The sequence below is a fragment of the Chiloscyllium punctatum genome, chromosome 14, assembly GCF_047496795.1.
Source record: "Chiloscyllium punctatum isolate Juve2018m chromosome 14, sChiPun1.3, whole genome shotgun sequence".
Taxonomy (NCBI): Eukaryota; Metazoa; Chordata; class Chondrichthyes; order Orectolobiformes; family Hemiscylliidae; genus Chiloscyllium; species Chiloscyllium punctatum.
In genome coordinates this window covers 21,155,586-21,178,043 of record NC_092752.1, presented here as the reverse complement: position 1 = coordinate 21,178,043, position 22,458 = coordinate 21,155,586, and the positions used below count along the sequence as shown (strand labels likewise).

The 22,458-nt window shown below is 41.7% G+C and overlaps 1 protein-coding gene across 2 annotated transcripts in view; it reads left to right on the top strand.

The window, feature by feature from the left end:
- The first annotated feature begins 2,452 nt into the window (after positions 1-2,452).
- The window catches only part of LOC140485661 (serine/threonine-protein phosphatase 2A 55 kDa regulatory subunit B gamma isoform), a 337,293-nt gene continuing 317,287 nt past the window's right edge, over positions 2,453-22,458 (top strand). For both annotated transcript variants that reach the window (XM_072584052.1, XM_072584050.1), the window contains exons 1-2: positions 2,453-2,565; positions 2,672-2,749. In XM_072584052.1, the coding sequence (XP_072440153.1) occupies positions 2,559-2,565; positions 2,672-2,749 (85 nt within the window). In that variant the 5' untranslated portion in view covers positions 2,453-2,558. The remainder of the gene's footprint in view (positions 2,566-2,671; positions 2,750-22,458) is intronic.

The following is a 22,458-nucleotide window of genomic DNA, read 5'->3' as shown; positions in this document are numbered from 1 at the left end:
CCTGCTCTTTGTGTGGCTTTGGTATTGCTGGGTTGTGAAACTGCTGTTAGGGCTTTGACATATCTGTGGTGCTCCGTCATGTCCATGGGAGCTTACAGTGTATTCCCTTGTCTGTGTGCTGTCTGATTCAGCTTGCAAGCTGATCATGAATTGTGGGTGTTCTGGTACAGTTTGGCCAATTTTGCTTTTGTGGGCCTATCGTGGGCTAGCAAATCTTTTCCCACAGTCACCCCTCAGCCTCTGATGCTCCAGGGAAGAAATAAGCTTTTTGCAACACTTGATGATAGCTTCATTTTAAGGATTACTAAAATGATACATCAATTCCAGATTTATTAGTTGCATTAAAATTCTGCCAGCTTCCATGATGGAATTTTAACTTGTGTCCCCAAAGCATATCTGAAGCCTCTAAATTACCAATCCTGAGACATTCCCACTAAACCTCCTACCCAAAGCAAAATATCTACTGTTAGATGTGATTGCATGACTGCGCAGTGCTTGCTGAATAATCCTGAGCATGCCAATCGAAGCGGGAACACCCAATTTAAGGTAATCTGTCAAGCTCGTGAAGTAGCTCATTCATGCTTGCAAAAAGTAACACACATTTACATTCTAAAGAAATAAGTTGTGACTTTTTTGAATTGTCAGGGTGCTTAGGGAGAAAGTGAGGACCACAGATGCTGGAGACCAGAGTTGAAAAGCGCAGCAGGTCAGTCAGCATCCGAGGAGCAGGAAAATCAACGTTTCAGTGCTTGGGGAGGCTATTGGTTTCTTCATGGCAACATCTCAGCTAATCAAAGTTGCCTTGCCAACTAATCAGCACTCTTTTGTCCATTAATATAAATTGTTGTGATTGTTATAAATTTGGCATTCTTGAATATATCCTGATGAATGCACTATTAAAGCTTAGGCAACAAGTCTCTCCTTTTCGGCAGCATTCAAATTGTCCAAGTAGTTGCAGATGAATGGAGTTGGATAAAAGCAATAGGCAGCGCCAAATGGAGCTGTAAAGAATTGTTTTGGCTCAGTATTTTTGTAATTTGATAATCAATCATTTACTAATCTTTCCTCCTATTCCACTGTTGTTATTTTGAGATGGGAATAATGTTTGGCCAACCATAGGCATACAGACATATCTAAGTATGATATGTGTTTTCAGGATGAAGAAGGAATGAAATGTAAAAGTATCTTAGAGTCATAGAGATGTACAGCATGGAAACAGACCCTTCGGTCCAACTCGTCCATGTTGACCAGATATCCCAACCCAATCTAGTCCCACCTGCCAACAGCCGACCCATACCCCTCAAAACCCTTCCTATTCATATACCCACCCAAATGCCTCATAAATGTTGCAATTGTACCAGCCTCCATCACTTCCTCTGGCAGCTCATTCCATACACGTACTACCCTCTGTGTGAAAAAGTTGCCCCTTAGGTCTCTTTAATATCTTTCCCCTCGCATCCTAAACCTATGCCCTCTAGTTCTGGACTCCCTGACCCCAGGGAAAAAGACCTTGTCTATTTATCCTATCCATGCCCCTCATGATATTATAAATCTCTATAAGGTCACCCCTCAGCCTCCAACGCTCCAGGGAAAACAGACCCAGCCTGTTCAGCCTCTCCCTGCAGCTCAAATCCTCCAAATCTGGCAACATCCTTGTAAATCTTTTCTGAACCCTCTCAAGTTTCACAACATCCTTCCGATAGGAAGGAAACCAGAATTGCACGCAATATCCCAACAGTGGCCTAACCAATGTTGTTTACAGCCACAACATGACCTCCCAACTTCTGTACTCAATACTCTGACCAATAAAGGAAAGCATACCCAAATGAAAGCTGCCTTCATTATCCTATCTACCTGCGACATTACCATCACTGAACACATGGCTATCAACAACTTGAGCCAGTAATCCTTTTGAGTTCATAATCCATTAACAAAATATTGATTCAGTTTCTCTAATAGTATGGGAAGAAAATCCCCACAATTAAGTATTGCAAAAAGAGCAAGCAGTAATCTATTGATACAGAAATTCTTTCCTGCATTTACTAGAGAAATATGCATTTCAAGATTGACAGCCAGGCTGACAGTGCTAAAATTATATGAAGCAAAAGTCTGGTTTTATGTGCGGTCAGGTGTTCTCCCACTCGACACTTCTTTTGAACGCTAGAAAGCGACTTGAGTGACAGTTGTTCCAGCCACCGATTTACGAGACTACTTTAAAACAAGCTGGATTCCGGGTGGCAAGACAAAGCCAAGCAGCATTCCCATTTTAGATTGGGTTTCACTTTAAATGTGGCAAATCCTCCCAAACCAAAACATCCGTCTTCACTCGGAGTCGACCGAGCGGAAAGCTGCTTGCTATTTCCCGATTGGGCGGTGGGGAGCTCCCTTCGGCAGGTTCGCCTGGTTGTTTGTGGTGGGATTGGCGTGTGGAATTGTCAATCCGGACCCCTCCCCAGCGCGGTGCGGCCCCGGCAGATGATTGAGGAGTATTGCTCTGGGGTGTGACCGTGCCCTGGCTTCCAGTTTCTGGGTTGTAACGGTGGAGGGAACTTGCAGCGATGAGAAGTAAGCAAAGACTTAATACACTGCTCGTTATTTGTGCCGTTGAATGAGAGAAGGGGACTCAATGCCAGTCAAACTGATTCCACCCGTGATGAATTTGTCTTTTTAGGAGCCGGAGGCTGTGGGAGTGATGTTCAGTGGTGTTTTACTCAAGTGAAAGGTACCACAGACCTTGATGTTTCTGAAGGTAGGGAGTGATTCTATTAGTATCTGTTACTGTTGAGGAAATGCTGTGTGTGTACGTGTGTGTACACACACATACACATCGCTGATTTAATTACACACCCTCATTCGTTCCTGAACGATTTATCTCTCAGGATATTTGGAATCAATATTTGGTGAGTGAGAAATGTGTGGAATTAATTGACATTTGAAATGGACGGCAGTGCTCTTTTTGGGGTGTCAGAGATTGAACTGTCTGCTGTTATGTTTAGGTAGTCATTGACAGTAATTTGAAGTGTCAAAATGGTAATTGCCAAAAGTATTCCATGTTTGCAATTTTTGGAAACGAGGAATTGCCCAAGAGAAACTAGCAGCATAGTCAGGTGATCAATCTGCCACTGATTCAACCTCTTCTGATGCTAATGTAACCTGTATGTATGTACACAGATTCACCCTTGCATCCGTGCTCCAGAGTACTGGTATGTGACCATTGGATATGAATGTGTGACATTCACTAATTTGCTCAACCTTTTCAGTATAATGTTTTGATAAAATCATAATAATCAACATGTTCAGAGATGTCACTACACACCTCTGAAATAGGTGGAAGCTGAACCCTGTGTCACAGGCAGTGCCACTACCACTAACAGCTCACCCCCAAGAAAACACCAGTGTAAACACCTGAAAATGATTTCAGTTTAGGTGAGTCAATCAGAGTCCATTTAATAGTATTCACACACAAGAACAGTACTTGGAAAATGATTGGTGTAAAACTATGTTACTCCTACGGATCCATCTAAGATCAGATTTATGCTTTTTGCATTGTCTGATTTAATGCTCTGGAAATATTGTTGCACCTGATGTTTCACGTTACACGATTATGCTTTTTTCTGTCATTGCCTTACTGTTTGCTCTACAAAGATGTAAAACAACTTTGATCCTGGTGAGTTGCACCATCTGTCACTTTCTGTGACAGTGCTGTCCTCTCTGTGTAGAAGTGCCTCCCATTAACACTCTGCCTCCAGAGTAAGACGAGAGTTGTCCATGAGGGAATCACAAGGTAGTGGTTGTTGAATGTGCTTCTCAGGTTTTAAAATGAGGTTGTCAGAAATTGTGCTGCTCTTTTTTTTTGAAGGGTCAACAGGTGGAATAAGTCATTATGTTTATTTTTATCACCACTTACCTTCAAGCTGTTTCTCTTTGCAGTTGATTTTAAAACATACAGAAATGGCCAAAGGCAAAGGACATTTTATTTTCAAGAGGTATTTGGTATTGAACCAAACAATTCACTGTTCAGTGTTAGTCAGTATCAAATAGGTGATCCCCTTCAAATAATGTGAAAATGCTGTGTGGACACAAGTATTTACATATTATTTTAGATCATTGGTCTATATAAATAAAACTTTCATCAGTAGGCTTGTGTATTTTGTTTCTGTCTGTCCAACCAAGATAGAACAGTTCTCTTTGAATGATTGATTACCTCTGGATTCGTATAATTGTTAATTTATTTTAGGAGGCAATTCATTTAACTCTTGATAGATGCTATTAGATTAAAACAGTGTCAAACCCATCAAGAAAACACATTTCTCAATCATTAAACTCAGTAAACTGTAATATGAGGCTGTGAATATGGGGAAGACAATTTTCAAATAAAAATGGTTTGGTTTATTCTGTTTTAATGCATTTTTAACAACTGTATTTATGTGGTGTTTTTAATGTCTGCTTTCCAAGCTGGCCGATGCATTCCTAATAAGATAAATTGATTTAAAAACTGAGGTTAATCTGAGCCAAAACATGAGAATCAAATATCAGTGGTTAACAACTTAATTAAAGAAGCAGATGGAAGGAGTTTTAGAGATTTGATCTGGATGGCTGAAGGCAAAGTTGTTTTACCCCAACATTGGTAAATGGGCATACGAAGAAACCAGTGATGAATTAGTACAGAATTTTGGAAGATTACAGGACTGGATGAGGTCTGAGTTACGGAAGAAAGGAGGCCTTAGAGGAAGGATAAGAATGTAATAATAATTTGTGCACCATGAGCCGATGCCAATCATCTCACAGGGATGTGAGGTGATAAAACTGAGTGGTGTTAGTGTATATACAGTATAACATGCTATGTATATTCACTTTTTAATTTCACTAGTGCAGAGTCAAATGCCACTGTTATTGAGCCACATGTTGATATAGGATTGGAGAGGGACAAAGATAGATCCAGAGATAATGGTGGAAGAAAAGAGGTTGCAATTATACATCCATCTATGACTGGTTGGGTTCAAATGGAACCTTAGTGGCACAATAGAGATAAATAGAATGGCTGACTATATCAAAACCCTCACAGAAGTTGAGAAGGGAGGAGCGTTTCTACTTGGAGGAGGTTGAAGCATGGAGATGTGGGATTGATTATGATGGATTTGATGTGCTCAAAGAATTTTGGGAAGGAAAGGAGGTTAAAAAAGGGCTACAAATGTGCAAGAATATGGGTCAAGGTGAGGTTTTAGAAGAAAGGGTGGTGAGGGTGAATTTGGATGTTGGAAGGTAGAGGGATAGTATCTGAGAAGAGAAAATAATTAATATCAGCCAGCGTAGGGCCTATGGAGGGATGCTCAGTGATGGAATAAAATTGAAGTGGTGAAGGGGTTTCTCCCTGACCAGCTGAGCTTGGAATGGATATGAGAGGAGAGGGTCTAGTTTATGACCTAAAATGTGAGTTCTGACATGGAGTGGAGGTGACTTTTGTGATAGCAGAAGGGAGATAGCTGAGTTGATGGACTCTGTGTGACAAAGAAATTTAGAAGCCTGTTGCACTTGCTTTTGGTCACGAGAATGAAATGTTTGAGAAGAAGGGGTTAAGGCATTGGACGATGGTGTCAAAAAGAAGCCAAGGATTATCCTAAAATCCAGCTTGATCTCAGTTAGTGAGGAGATGTAGTAAAAAAATGACATAACTCAATTTGTTTTAGCCACATTGGCAGCTTATGGCACATCTCACTTCAGCTAGCCATTCATCCTTGTGTCAATTACTAAAGGGTTGTTGATCCATTAGCAGATTTTGTGGAATGGGCAGGATGTGATTAAGCTTGATCATATTAACCTCCTGGCAGTCTGAATGAAAAGGTCATGCTGTTTAGTATTGCTGGTCAATTCAAATTATATAAATGGCTAGTGGAGGGAAGGACACTGAAGGTGGAATTTTGAGAAGGTGATTTTGATCGGAGTGGGTGTAGGATGGGGACCACATTACCTTCTAGCTTCCATTGTTGAAAACATCTTTAACTATTCTAAACCAGCAAACAGGAAAATTCTGTATCATTGCTAAAAGTGTTGATCTCAATCAGGCCAATATATTTTGATCAGCCCTGAGAAGGACAGTTAAATCTAATTGCCTTGCTGATCATCTACTTGAATAGGTATTGAGATTATTTCTGTTTAGTTTTATGCTATTTCTTTGAATATGTAATTCAGAGATCCTGCAAATTAAGCCATGAAACAATGCCCAGTGAGGGGTTACTGTTGCACAGTGTTTAAATCAGATCCGTTTCTTAATACTGAATATATTGAGTGTTTTCAAGTACAAACTCAAAAATTGCGTTCTTATTTCTACGCTTTTTTTTTGCAGTTTGAGGAACTTAATCTTTTTTTTAGAAAGGTAGGGAAAAATTAAGTGCAACAGCATTTTTCATACAGAGAAAGACTGGGGAATTTGTACAGACATACATCTCTCCTACCAAATGTAAACTCCTACAGGAGGTATGGCTTGAGAGCACTTGAGGAACTTCAAAGCCGCTTGTGCACTTACCAGTGAATCTGACACCAATCCAAACTGCCAAGAAGCTCAAACGGAATTTGAGGTGCAGTGGGACTTTGAGCTCATTGCCTCCTTTGTACCTTCACTCAATTAAGTTTGGAGCAGGACTATCCATTATTGGCTTTCCTCCCACTTGAGGGCCTCATCCTACTGTTATTGGAATGGGTGGGGAGTTGTCACATTGGGAACTCAAAAAACAAACAGCCTTGATCGTAAATAATTTAGCAAATCGATCAGTTGGTATCTGCCACAAGATAAGCATGTAGGGAAAATATTCACCGTCATTTTTGAAGTACACTGTAGGCCATTCTTGTCACCATGACTTGGCAAGTGGTTAATTTTTTGGGATGTGTTCTGATGGGTTATTTCGCATTTTTTGCCATGTATGTGAACCATACACTTCAAATCTCGTTACAAAATGTAAACACTTTTTGCACCTTTTCTTCCAATTAAGCAATCTGGATTTTCTTTAATTTCTAACAATGAAGTAATTTAAGCTTGGAACATAAGATGATAAGATAGAGGAGCAAAATTAGGCCCATCGGGTTTTCTCCAACGTTTGATCGTGGCTGATTTGTCTCTCTACCATCTCCTGCCTTGTCTCTGTAACCCTTGAACCTCTTTCCAATTGTGAACATATCAATCTCTATCTTAGGGACACTCAATGACTTGGCCTCCACAGCCCTCTGCTGCAATGAGTTCCACTGCTTCACCACCCCCTGACTGAAGAAATTCCTCCTCATCTCAGTTCTAAAAGATTGTCCCTTCACTGAGTGTGTGTTCTTGGGTCCTACTCGTAAAGTACCTTCTCCATGTCCACGCTAGCCAGGCCTGAGTATTCTGTAAGTTCCCCCTGCCACCCCCCCCCTCCCCGATCCTCTAAACTCCACTGAGTACAGACCCATACTCCTCAACCACTTATCATATGACTAGCCCTTCAACCCCTCAATCATTCTTGTCAACCTCCTCTAGGCCCCTCTGACACCATCACATCCTATCTCTGATCTGGGGCTCAAAGTATTTCAAATACAGTCTGACCAGACCCTCAGCAACACATTCCTGCTCTTGTATTCTAAACCTCTTGAAATGATTGCTAACATTGCGATTGCCTTCCTAACTGCCAACTAAACCTGCATGTTAAGCAGAGTTTGCCAGCAAGAAATTAAACCAAATCAATGGCAAGAAGTGATATAAGGCCAGAAGGTATAGACTCTGTGGGAAGAGTTGAGGAATTGCAAGTGAAACAAGACCCTGATGGGAATTATGTAAAGGCTTCCTTCCTGGATATGGGGCAGTAAATAAATCAGGAGATAGAAAAGGCTTGTAAGAAAGGTACTATTTCAATAATCACTGGGGACTTCAATGTGCAGGTAGACTGGGAAAATCAGACTGGTCACGGATCCCAAGAAAAGGAATTTGTGGAATGTATTCAAGGTAGTTGTTTGGAGCAGTTTGTTGTAGAGTCTGCTAGGAAACAGGCAATTCTGGATTTGGAGATGTGTCATGAGGCAAATTTGATTCGGGAGCTTAAGGTGAAGGTACCCCTAAGGACCAATGACCATAATGAGTTGATTGGAAGGCGAACCTAGCAGGGAAGATGGTGGAGCAGGAATGGCAGGGGTTTCTGGGGTTTCTCGAGCAGCTCAACAGAAATTAATTCAATGGAAGAAGAAACATACTACAGGTAGGATGAGGCACTATGGGAAGTCAGAGACAGCATCAAAGTAAAACTTTATAAAATAGTGAAGATTAGTGGGGAATTAGAGGATTGGGAAGCCTTTAAAACCCAGTGGAGGACAAATTGAAGCATGGGAGGGGAACATCGTGATTGAGGGTAAGCTAGCTAGTAATATGAAAGAAGACTGCAAGAGTTTATATATGTGTAAGACAAGAGAGAGGCAAGAATGGAAAATGAGGCTGGAAAAGAAGTAATGGCAAGCAAAGAAATGGTGGAGGAACTGAATAGATTCTTTGTATTAGTTTTCACCATGGAAGTTACCAGAATGTCAAGAGGTGAGTGTAGTAGCCATCACTAAGGTGAAGCTGCTAGGAAAGTGGAAGGTGAAGGTGGAAAAGTCATCTGCATCAGATGGACTACGCCCCAGATTTTCTTTTAGAGAGAGTCGACAAAATTGTAAAGGCATTGCTAGTGATCTTTGAGAATGACTGGGGTCAGAGAAGGTCCCAGAGGACTGAAAAATTGTTAATGTAACACCGCTGTTTTTAAGAAGGAAGAAGGCAGAAAACAGCAAATTAAAGGCTGGTTGGCCTGAACTCAGTTGTTGGTAAGATTTAAGCAACAATTATTAAGGATGATATTGCATGTGTACTTGGAAGTGCATCATCAAATACAGCTAAGGCACATGGTTTTGTCAAGGAGAGGTCATGCCTGAAAAATCTATTAGAATTCTTTTGAGGAGATAAATTAGACGAAGGAGACCCAGTGGACACGCTCTATTGGATTTCCAGAAGACCTTTTGACAAGGTGCCACTTAGGCTGCTAAGGGGAGCTTTCGGTGTTAGGGAGAAGGAACTTGCATTGATAGAGAATTAGTTGATTGGCAGAAGGCAGAGAGTGGGGTAAGGGGATCTTTCTTAACTTGACAGCCGGTGACTACTGGAGTTCCACAGGAATCAGTGTTAGAACCACACACTGTTCATGTTATACATTAAAGATCTGGACAAAAGAACTGAGGGCATTGTGCACCCCCCCCCCCCCCCCCCCCAACACCCATCTGACTGTCTTTCCTAATAGAATGCATATAAGACATAGGAGTCGAAGTAAGGCCATTCTGCCCATTGAGTCCACTCCGCTATTTAATCATGGCTGATGGGCATTTCAACTCCATTTACCCACACTCTCCCCGTAGCCCTTAATTCCTTGCAAGATCAAGAATTTAACAATCTCTGCCTTGAAGACCTTTAATGTCCTGGCCCCCACTGTGTTACGTGGCAATAAATTCCACAGGCCCACCACTCTCTGGCTGGAGAAATGTCTCCTCACTTCTGTTCTAAATTGACCCCCTCTAATTATCGGGCTGTGCCCAATGGTCCTAGTCTCCCAACCTAATGGAAATAACTTCCTAGCATCCACCCTTTCTAAGCCACGCATTACCTTTATTAGATTTTATTAGATCTCCCCTCAACTTCTAAACTCTAATGAACACAATCCCAGGATCCTCAGCTGTTCATCATATGTTGGGCTTACCATTCCAGGGATCGTCCATGTGAATCTCCACTGGACATGCTCCAGTGCCAATATGTCCTTTCTGAGGTGTGGGGCTGAAAATTGGACACAGTATTCTAAATGGGGCCTAACTAGAGCTTTATAAATTCTCAGTAGCACATCGCTGCTTTTATATTCCAACCCTCTTGAGATAAATGACAATATTACTTTTGCCTTCTTAATCACGGATTCAGCCTGCAAGTTAATCTTTAGAGAATTCTGGACCAGCACTCCCAGAACCCTTTGTATTTTGGGTTTATGAATTTTCTCACCATTTAGAAAGTAATCCATGCTTGTATTCTTTTTTCCGAAGTGCAAGACCTCGCATTTGCTCACATTGAATTTCATTAGCCGTTTCCTGGACCACTCTCCTAAACTGTCTAAATCTTTCTGCAGCCTCCCCTCCTCCTCTGTAGTACCTGCCTGTCCACCTAACTTCATATCATCGGCAAACTTTGCCAGACAAACTGTCCCTAGTTCTTTCATTAATATATAAAGTGAACAGCCTGGGCCCCAACACTGAACCCTGCAGGACACCACTTGTCACCAGCTGTCATTCTGAAAAAGAACCTTTTATCCCAACTCTCTGCCTTCTGTCAGACAGCCAAACCTTAATCCATGCCAGTAGCTCACCTCGAACACCATGGGCCCTCACCTTACTCAGCAGCCTCCCGTGAGGCACCTTTCAAAGGTCTTTTGGAAGTCAAGATAGATAACATCCACTGGGTTTCCCTGGTTTAACCTATTTGTTACCTCTTCAAAGAATTCTAATAGGTCTGTCAAGCACAACCTCCCCTTGCGAAATCCATTCTGACTTGTTCTAATCCCAACCTGCACTTCCAAGAATTTAGAAATCTCATCCTTAATGATGGATTCTAGAAATTTACCAAGAACTGTGGTTAGGCGAATTGGCCTATAATTTTCAATCATTTGTCATGATCCTTTTTTGAAGAAGGGGGTTACAACAGCGATTTTTCCAATCATTTGGGACTTTCCCTGACTGAGGTGACTTTTGAAAGATCACAGCCAACGCCTCCACTATTTCCTCAGCCACCTCCCTCAGAAGTCTAGGATATAGCCCATTGGCACCAGGAGATTTATCAATTTTTAGACCTGTTAGCTTTGGAAAGGCTACCATACTCAGCTCTGCCCCCGACTCTCCTTAATTGTTTGGATATTACTCATGTCTTCCATTGTGAAGACTGATGCAAAGTGCATATTAAGTTCTTCAGCTATTTCCTCATCTCCCAGCACTCGTCTTCCTGTGTCAATTTGGAGTGGCCCAATGTCTACTTTTGCCTCTCAATAGTTTCTTATGTATTGAAAGAAACTTTTAGTATTTCTAATATTACTGGCTAGCCTGTCTTCATATTTTATCTTCTCCTTCCTTATTTCACTCTGTTATCCTCTGTTTGTTTTTGTAGTCTTCCCAATCTTCTGATTTTCCCAGGGCTCTTGGCCACTTTATAGGCTCTCACTTCTTTGATACATTTCCTGACTTCCTTTTGCCAGCCGCAGCTGTCTAATTCCCCACCCCGGATAATCTTTCTTTTTCTTTGGGATGCACTGTCCTCAATTACACCCAGAAACCCCTACCGTTGTTGCTCTACGGTCTTCCCTGCTATGTTCTGTTTCCAGTTGTTGTTTGTCAGTTCCTCTCTCATGCCCCTATAATTACCTTTTTATTTAACTGTAATACCATTACATCCGATTTTGCCTTCTCTCTTCCAAACTGTAGACTTAACTCTACCATATTATGATTGCTGCCTCCTAAGTGTTCCCTTACTTTGAGATCTTTTATAATGTCTGGCTCCTTGGATATTCAGTTCCCAGCCCTGGTCTTGTAGTCACACCTTTGTGATACCTGTAGCATGGTACCTGCCATTTTCCATCTATGGTACAAGCTCCTTTATATCGTTTCACATACTGCATGCCTTTAAATACCCACACCCTCTGTCCTGTGTTGACTGCTCCCTTCTCATCGTTCTCCCCTTGGCGAAAGTAAGGACTGCAGATGCTCTGGATTAGAGCCAAGAGTGTGGTGCTGGAAAAGTACAGCAGGTTAGGCAGCATCTGAGGAGCAGGAAAATCAATGTTTCCAGCAGAAGCCCTTCATCACCAATGAGTTCTCCCCTTATCTACTGTACCTGAAGTAAGATTTCTGACCCTTTCCATACTCTGTCCTAATAGTTGTGCTGGAAACTTCACAACCTTTTGCTGAGCCGTCGCCATACCTTAACTTTTTCCACACAACTGAACTGTTGCCCTGTCTCTTTTTCTCCCCCCCCGCCCCCACCCCACTATTTAGTTTAAGATTAGATACCCTACAGTGTGAAAACAGGCCCTTCGGCCCAACAAGTCCACACCGACCCTCTGAAGAGCAACTCATCCAGACCCATTACCCTACATTTACTCCTGACTAATGCACCTAACACGACAGGCAATTTAGCATGGCCAATTCACCTAACCTGCACATCCTTTGGACTGTGGGAGGAAACCAGAGCACCCAGAGGAAACCCACGCAGACACCGGGTGAATGTGCAAACTCTAGATAGTTGCCTGAGGTGAGAATCGAACCTGGGTCCCTGGCGCTGTGAGGCAGTAGTGCTAACCACTGAGCCGCCATGCTGCCCCAAAGTAACAAGATCCCCTTCATTTTGCCCTAAAGCCACATAATCGTAAAACTAATCATGGTAATTTTTTTTCCACCTGTTTACTTAAACTTTCAAAAAGATAGTAGTGAGTAAGAGAACCATTGGAGCAAGGCTATCTTAAGGATTACGATTTGAAGCTTAGTAAACTTGGATTGTGAAAGTAGAGGATGTATATAGAATGTGTATAAGTTTCTTTAAATTGAGATAAAACTGCCCTCTAAACTCTACATATAGAGTTGATTTTGAGAAAAAAGTTACTTATGTGAAATATTTAGCTATAAGCAAGTATATTAACTGTATATTCAAACCAGCTGTTTAAATATAGGATTCATTGCAACAAAAGGAAGAATAAGTTAAAATGATTCATCTCCACGTAACATTGACAATTCTTAGCAACTGTGACAATGTGTATATCGCACTGGGAATTTAAATTGGATTTTATACAAAATGAAATGTGGGCTTATAGAAGTATTCCAAATGGTGACGTCAAAATTGCCTGTGAATCAGCCCACTCACTTGTTCTCTGTCTCATGCTCCGAGAAAAAATTGCCAACTAGCCCATGGTAATAGCGCAGGCATGAGCTTTGTACAATAACATATAAATCATATCCTTGCAAAAAGCAAAACAGTAAAACACCAGACAATAATCTTTTATGTCCTCTTATTTAACTCCATTTGTAAATATGTTGCAGGAGTTGCTTACATTTATTTGTGACATTAAAGTGAATATTGAACATTAATTCCTTAGAAAATTAAATGAGTGTTGTGGAGTCCATGTATGGTGTAGACCAAAAAGATGTAATTGCTTAATTTCATGCACTGTTCTGCAGCACAAATCCTAGCACTTGCAAAATGTATGTCAGTTTTCAATAAGTTGAAGTAAATACTGTGGGGTTTAATGATCCCAAATGATGGTGATATCAGATAGTCAGACCTCGAGGAAACCTAGCTCGATTGATCAATTTAAACTTTTACATTTGATTACAGTGGTGGTTAGTTACTGAACAAATTCACATAGTCATAGATTCATACAGCCCATGGAACCAAATCCTTCAGTGCAACTTGTCTGCACAGACTAGACATCGCAATCTGACATAGTCCTGTTTGTCAACATTTGGTCCATATCTCTTCCATTTCATATACGCATCCAGATGCCTTTTAAATGTTATAATTGTGCCATCACCACTTCCTTTAGCAGCTTGATCCATACACACACCACCCTTTGCACGAAAAGGTTATCCCTAAGGTCCTCTTGTAAATTTTTCCCTCTCAGCTTAAACCTGCACCCTCTCTAGTTTTGGATTTTTCTATCCTAGGAAAAAGACCTCGGCTACTTGCCCTATCCATGCCCCTTGTGATTGTATAACAAGGTTGCCAATGTTCTTTAACAAATAAACACCAGTTTATTTCACAAAACAAACTGAGCTAGAATACATATAAGCAGTTTAGGATGATCTTAACATAAACATCAAACCAACTTTCCGTATTTTCCTAGCAATATTACTTACCGATAGTCAATCCCTGTGAAGTGTCACTCCTATCTTAACTTTGTTTAATTTTTTTACTGAACTGACTCTTTCTAGTTTTGATGACCTAGAGACATGTATTAAGCTTGGATGGAATGAACTCATTTCAGTTCTGACAGCTTGAAGATTTCAACACTAAGTTTGGAGATGACACCAAAATTGGAGGTGCAGTGGGCAATGAAAAAGGTTACCTCAGAGTACAATGGGATCTTGATCAGATGGCCAATGGATTGAGGAGTGGTGTTTAATTTAGATAAATCCTGAGGTGCTGCATTGGTGATAAGCAAATCAGAGCTGTATATGTACACTGAATGGTAAGGTCCTAGGGAGTGTTACTGAACAAAGAGATCTTGGAGTGCAGGTTCATAGTTCCTTGAAAGGAGAGTTGGAGGTAGATAGGATAGTGGTGAAGGCATTTGGTACGCTTTCCTTTATTGGTCAGAGTATTGAGTATAAGAGTTGGGAGATCATGTTGTGGCTGTACAGGACATATGTTAGGCCACTTTTGGAATATTGGGTGCAATTCTGGTATGCTTCCTATTGGAAGGATGTTGTGAAACTTTGAAAGGGTTCAGAAAATATTTACAAGGATGTTGCCACAGTTGGAGGATTTGATTTTATAGGAAGAGACTGAATAGGCTGTGGCTGTTTTCCCTGGAGCGTTGGAGGCTGAGTGGTAACCTTAAATAAATTTAGAAAATTGTAAGTGACATGGATAGAATAAGTAGACAAAGTCTTTTCCCTGGATTTGGGGAGTCCAGAACTAGAGGGCATAGGTTTAGGATGAGAGGGGAAAGATATAAAAGAGACCTAAGGGGCAACATTTTCACACAGAGGGTAGTGGTGTGTATGGAACGAACTGCCAGAGGAAGTGGTGGAGGCTAGTACAATTGCAACATTTAAAAGGCATCTGGATGGGTATATGAATAGGAAGGGTTTAGAGGGACATGGGCCAAGTGCTAGCAAATGGGGCTGGATTAGGTTAGGCTATCGGGTTGGCATGGATGATTTGGACCGAAGGGTCTGTTTCCATGCTGTACATCTCTATGACAAACTCACAAGCATTGACTACTGAAATAGCTTTAGATCTTCGCAAACTAACTGCGGTCAGCTGATATGCAAGTGTTCTTGTGAACAGAAACCCTGAATCTGAACTGAATTGAATCACTGGCCCATGTCCATTTGTTTTCCTGTATCTCATAAAACTCAGCATTTAATTTAACATCAATTAACACCACAGTCTGCTATACACTTGGATGACAAGCTTTCTTGGAATTTATGTCTTTAGCTGACTGTTCCAAATTGCTTTCTGAACTTTTTTTTTTAATAAAAAAGCTGCTTTCATAGAATTGAAGCTACAAATTTGTTCGACCTCTGCTTTAACATCTAAATTCCCAAGTGCTAATGTTTAAGGTACCTTTCCTACAGCATCTTCATGTATTGGCAGTGTAGAATACTTCTACTGTTGTTTGGAAGTGCACTGAACATGTTTCAACAAATTGTTTGCTTTTTTTAGTGACTACCATTAACTGAGTATTGCTACTGAATTGTGTTTCTATATAAAGAAAATAGCCTTTGGTTCTACTTTTAATGAAGGTCGGGTACGAAACGCTTCATTAGCGTCACTCCTACCCATATTAGATAGAAGTTGGTGGAAAGTTAATTGTGCCTTTAAGCTAGGAGGCTCACGTTCATGTCCCGTCTGCTCTAGAATTGTGTAATAACATCTCCAAACATGTTGAGGAAGTATCTAGATGGGAATTGATATTTTATTTGTGCATTAATTAGATCATGTAAATGCTTATTACATAAGGCATTCTCTTTAGCCTCTAGACAAATAATTTTGAGCATAGTTATGAGGAACTTGGGCACAAACATTTAAATTATCAGCAATATTAAATCATATTTATTAATGTTAGAACAAGGTAACATTAGCTTGTCTTTCCTACTTCTCATTTGACTGCAACATGTTTCCTTTTCTCTTTAACGCCTGCCAAGGTGACTCCGTAACATGATCAGTATGTTACTATGTTAGTAATCCAGAACCTAAGACTAATGTCCTGGTTACATGGGTTCAAATCTTACCATGGGAGAAGATGAAATTTGAAGTCAATTTGAAAAAACAAATAAAATCTAACATAATAGTGTTTGTGCAACGTGGTTGACTTTTAAAGATATCTGAGCAATTCAGGATGTGCATAAATGTTGACCTGGCCCGTGACACCCACACTCCATGAACAAAGTAAAAATCCATGCCTGTTTAATAATTTTAGTGTTGTAATTGTTAATAACCATAAATAGACAGATTTCCTTTAGTTTATTTTGAAAACAAAAACTAAAAGATTTTATTGTACATAGCCTGGTTTAAGAAAAGTAATAAAAATGCTTTGCTTTTTCTAACCCACTCAAATTATACTTGGAACCATAGAGCACAGAAATAGACCCCTTGACAGCCAGTCCATATTGACCATAATTCCAAACTAAACTAGTCCCACCTGTCTGCACTTGGCCCATCTCCCTCCAAACATTTCTCACTAATGTACTTATTTAAATGTTTTTGAAACAGTGTAACTGTACCCATATCCACCACTTCCTCTGGTTCATTCCACATATGGACCACATTCTGTGATTTTAAAAAAAAGAGTTGCCCCTCATGTCTTTTTAAAATCTTTCTCCTCACACCTTTAAAAAATATGCCTCCTAGTCTTGAAATCCCCCACCCTCTGGAAAAGACTCTTGCCATTCACCTTACCAATAACCCTTATGATTTTATGAATTTTCTAAATTGGCTACAGAGTGGGAGAATACCTCCAGCAATTTAAAGTCCAGTTTGTTTAAAGGGGTATATGATTTCTGAAGGTTGGTGACTTAGCTGTCTTCAATCTGTGGTCCTTCTGGATCGGTGTCATGGTAGTTTATAAGTATAGGCTTCATGACACAGGAGTTAAGTAGAGCACAGGTTTAAAGGCCTGGAGAAGGCAGAGAGCTACTGTTGCTCTTAAGTTTTCAGCTGATTAATTGGTAAGCATCTAGTGCAAGTATCTGCAAGGATGAAGATTTAATTGGAGTTGATTGGTGAGGAACTTTACTTTCTCCAGTTGAAAATAAAGATACAGCATGGCAGGACCAGTCAGGTTTGTGGAATCTCCATCCTCTACCATGCAATGAGTCCTGAATGCTTCATATGGCCTAGATGATGACATGTGCAGACATTGTCCCCATTTATAAGGACCTGAACTCTTGCATTTGGAAATCCACTGGAGCTGGAGTCACTTTAGAGTAGCTGGGGACCATGTGGAACATGTTCATAACTGAGTGGTCATTCTGCAGATCAAAAGTATACACATAGAAAGGCAATAGGTAACCAGGAGGCAAATCCAGGAAGACCAGGCAAGTAGGTGCAAGAGTGCTTCTGTCTCTATCTTCCTCACTGTATACTTGGATGCTGGTGCTGGTTTGTCAGAGGATTGTGAAGACAGCTGTACTCATGACGTCACAAGCAGTTCAGTTACATAGGTGGAGTGTAAAATGAGAGGTGGGGCGATAACACTGGGTGCATCAGTAGTTAGGAGAATAGACAGACATTACTGTGGCCATAGAAGTGACACTAGAATGGTCTGTTCTCTCCCTGGTGCCAAGGTCAGGATTTCAGAGTGGCCCCAGGACACTATTTTGAGGGGGTACTGAAAATCTAGAGGATTTGGTCTACTTTAACACCAAAAAAAAGCTAAGGAAAGTGATGAGGTCCCGAACATAGAATCCCCGAAGTGGGTGAGGATCTGACAAGCAGGACATCCAAGGCAATAGTCTCAGGATTATTCCCAATACGATGAACTAGTCAGTGATGATAGGTGATGCACTAGGAAGATTAGAACATAGAACATTACAGCGCAGTACAGGCCCTTCGGCCCTCGATGTTGCGCCGACCTGTCATGCCAATCTGAAGCCCATCTAACCTACACTATTCTATGTATGTCCATATGTTTGTCCAATGACGACTTAAAGTTGGCGAATCTATTACCGTTGTAGGCAAATCATTCCATACCCTTACTACTGTCTGAGTAAAGAAACCACCTCTGACATCTGTCCTATATCTATCACCCCTCAATTTAAAGCTATGCCCCCTCGTGCTCGCCGTCACCATACCTGGAAAAAAGCTCTCCATGTCCACCCTATCTAACTCTCTGATTATCTCATATGTCTCTAAGTACATGTGACTGGAAATCTGGTGCAAGAAGAAAGGTTTGGATTTCTGGAGCATTAGTTCTGTTTCTGAGGCTGCTGGGACCTATACAAGAAGGATGGATTATACCTTAGTTGGAGCAGCATTAGTATCGTCACAGGGGAATTTTCTAGTGCTCTTGAGGATGTTTTAAACTGGTTTGTTGGGAAGCTGAAAGGAAATGTAAATATAATAAAAAAAAACTAAGCTGGTTATGGGAAGTATAAAAACTCTAAATAAAATAAGAAAGCAGCAGGAACAAGTCCTAGAATCAGTCAGGGTCAAATTACAGAATGGTACTAAAAGGGCAGAATTAAAATCACTGTCTGAAAGCACACAGCATTTGAACAAGTTGTATGGTGCAAGTAGAATTAAGAATATGATTGTCCTGCCAGTGCAGGGATATGGCTGTATGGTGGCCAAGACTGGGAAATGAATGTTAAAGGACATTTAACTGGGATAGTCTAAGAAGAAAACAGTGGCTGGTGCTGATCAGGGATGGAATCAATTTACTTGTGAGAGGATCTCCAATCAAAAGACCAGAATCCAATTGGGTGGCGCTCAAGGGTCAGCAAACATTGCTAAGTGTGGTTTATCCACCACCACACAGTAATGCAAATGAAAGGTCTTAGAGGCAAGTGCAGTCACCATGGATGACTTAATTCTGCCTCTAATCTGGGTAAATCTCATGAATCCCAGTGCTGTGGAAGATTAACTCCTGGAATTTTGTTAGATAATTTTCTGTAGCAATAAATGGAGAGAAACCAACTAAGGCATGGGCTGTTGTAAAATTGACAAAGGGTGGAGCTGGAAAAGACATAGCAGGTCAATCAGCATCAGAGGAGCAAGGGCATCAATGTTTCAGGTTGGAATCTTTTCTTCAGGACTGGGGGAAGGGAATGGGGCTGTGAAATAAATAGAGGGATGGAGCAGGTGGAATGGTGATAGAGGGCTGCGGGTAGGAGGTGATTATGATTGATCAGTATGAAGGAAGATGGACTGGTGACATTATGTCAATAGGGTGGGGTGGAGAGGGAGGGCTGGACCTGAGATGATGTGCTATCGTGGGGTGATTTGGAAGCTGGTGAATTACAGTGAGGATAAGGTGTACCTCCACCACTTTGCGTGTGGCCTTATTTTGAGGTGGGCAAGGCCCAGGATGGGCATGTCATCAGGGGAGTCAAAATGGCTGGCAACTGAAAGGTGGGGTTGATCAGAGCACACCGAGAATGGATGTTCCCTGAACCAGTCCCAGAGTTTGTGTTCGGTCCATCTGATGTAGAGAAGACCACATCGGGAGCAACGGATGTAATAAATCAGGTTAGAGGAAATGCAGGTGAATCTCTGCCATACTTGGAATGACTCTTTGGGCCCTTAGACGCAGGTGAGTGGGGAGGTTTGAGGAGGGGGAGGGGAAGTTGCAGTCCTTGAAGTAGTAGGAAGACATCTGGGATGACTTGGAGTGGAATTGTTCATCCTGGGAGCAGATATGGCAGAGGAGGAGGAATTTTAGTAGGAAGGGGTGAGAGGAGGTGCAGTCAAAGTAGCTATGGGAGTCAGTGGGTTTGAAATAGAAGATATCAGAGCTGAGTCAGTTACTAGAGACACAGAGAGGTCCAGGAGGGGGAGGGAGGTGTCAGAGATGGTCCAGATGAATTTGAAGTCTGAGTGGAACGTGTTGGTGAAGTTGATGTACTGTTCAAATTCCTAATGGGACCACAAGGCAGCACAGATACAATTATTGATGTAGTGGAGGAAAAGATTGGAGAGAGTGCAGGTCTAACTGTGGATGAGGGACTGTTCCACATGGAGCCAACAAAGAGGTAGGCCTAAATTGGACCCACATGGGTATTCATACCCACTCCTCTGGTTTTTCAGAAGTGAGAATTGAAAGGGAAAGTTAAGGGTCAGGACTGATTCCACCAAGCAAATGAGTGTTAGTGGAGGGGGTCTGGTTGGGTCTATGGGAGAGGAAGAAACTGAGGGTCTTGAGGCCCTTGTAGGGGATACAGGTGAATTGAGACTGGATGTTCATGGTGAAGGTGAGGTGTTGAGGGCTGGGAATTGCAAGCCTTGGAGAAGGTGGAGGGCATGGGTTGTGTCCTGAACATAGCTGGAGAGTTCCTGGTCTGTAGGGGATGGGATGGAGTCGAGATAAGAGGAGATGAGTACAGTGGGACAGGAGCAGGCAGAGACAATCAGTTGATTGTAGCTAACACCAAAATTGGAGATGTAATGGCCAGTGAAGAAGATTAACTCCAATTACAATGGGTACTGAATCAGGTACACCAATGGGCTGACAAGTGGCAGATGGAGTTTAATTGAGATAAATGTGAGGTGCTGCATTTTGGGAAAGCAAATCTTAGCAGGACTTATACACTTAATGGTAAGGTCCTAGAAAGTGTTGCTGAACAAAGACACCTTGGAGTGCAGGTTCATACCTCCTTGAAAGTGGAGTTGCAGGTAGATAGGTTAGTGAAGAAGGTGTTTGGTATGCTTTCCTTTATTGGTCAGAGTACTGAGTACAGGAGTTGGGAGGTCATGTTGCGGCTGGACAGGATGTTGGTTAGGCCACTGTTGGAATATTGCGTGCAATTCTGGTCTCCTTCCTACTGGAAGGTTGTTGTGAAACTTGAAAGCGTTCAGAAAAGATTTACAAGGATGTTGCCAGGGTTGGAGGATTTGAGCTATAGGGAGAGGTTGAACGGGCTGGGGCTGCCTCCCTGGAGCGTCAGAGGCTGAAGGATGATCTTCGAGAGGTTTAGAAAATCACGAGGGGCATGGATTGGGTAATTAGACAAGATCTTTTCCGTGGGGTAGGGGAGATGAGAACTAGAGGGCATAAGTTTAAGGTGAGAGCGGAAAGATATAAAAGAGACCTAAGGATCAATGTTTTCACGCAAAAGATGGTGCATGTATGGAATGAGCTGCCAGAGGAAGTGGTGGAGGCTGGTACCATTGCAACATTTTAAGAGGCATTTGAATTGGTATATGAATAGGAAGGGTATACAGGGATATGGGCCACGTGCTGGCAGGAGGGACTAGATTGGGTTGGGATATCTGGTCAGCATGGACGGGTTGGACTGAAGCATCTGTTTCTGTGCTGTACATCTCTATGACTATGACTGAGGCAGTCAGGTTTGTGAATTTTGGGTAGGAGATAGAACCAGGTAGTGTGAAGTTGGGGATCTCTAAGATTGAAGACTATGAATGGGCGATCTCCTGAGGCGATGGGTTTGTCGATGGTTTTGGAGATGATGGCTTGGTCATGAGAGGTGGGGCCATGATCAAGGGGGTGGTCGGAGAAGATGTCAGTGAGTTGGTGTGTTTCCTCAGCGAGGTAGAGTTTGGTGCACCAAACTACCATTGCCCTGCCCTTGTCAGCTGGTTTGATGGTGGGGTTGGGGCTGGAGTGGAGGGAGTGGAGGACTGTGTTCCAATAAGGCCACATGGAACTGGAGGAAGAACACCTCATCTTCCACTTGGGAGCTTACAGCCAAACGGCCTCAGCATAGCATTCACTAGCTTCCAAATCTCCTCATCCCAGGTCCAGCCCCCTTGACCTGATCTAACTGTCCATCTTCCTTCTCGCCTATCTGTTCCACCCTTCCCACTGAACAATCTCAATCACCTCCTACCTGCATCCACATATCACCATCACACTTAGCTTTACCCAGCCCCACACCCCCATTTATTTCTCAGCCCCCTCCCAGTCATGATGAAAGATTCTGACTGAAACATCGACTGCCCTGCTCCTCTGAGGCTGCTTGACCTGCTGTGCTATTTCCAGCTCCACATTTTAACAATTCAGACTTTGCAGTGCCTGCTGTCCTCACTATCTCTAATAGGGCTATTGGAGACCTAATATTATGCAATGCGAGAGTGCTATTTAATAACTTTTAACAGAAGAATTTTGAGGGAGTAGTGACCATAGAGAAGTAAAATATATAGATGAATGGAGGAGGCATATAACATAGCTTTAAAAAAAGGTTATAGACCTGATGCTTGGGAGAACCTTTAGAATTCTGCAAAGGAGGACAAAGAGGTTGATGAAGAGAGAATAGAATATGAATCTTAAATAACAATAACGATGAAAACAGTTTCTAAAACCTTCCATAGGTATGCAAAACGGAAAAGATTAGCAAAGATAAATGTGATTTTTTTTCTCTCTTGTAAAAACACTTTTTCTGATCAGCTGGAGGATGACAGTTGATTTCTCTCTTCAGTGGCTTACTATCGTAAATGAGAATCTTTATTTTTGCTGAAGACATTGTAAATTGTTGGGGTCATTTAAAGAA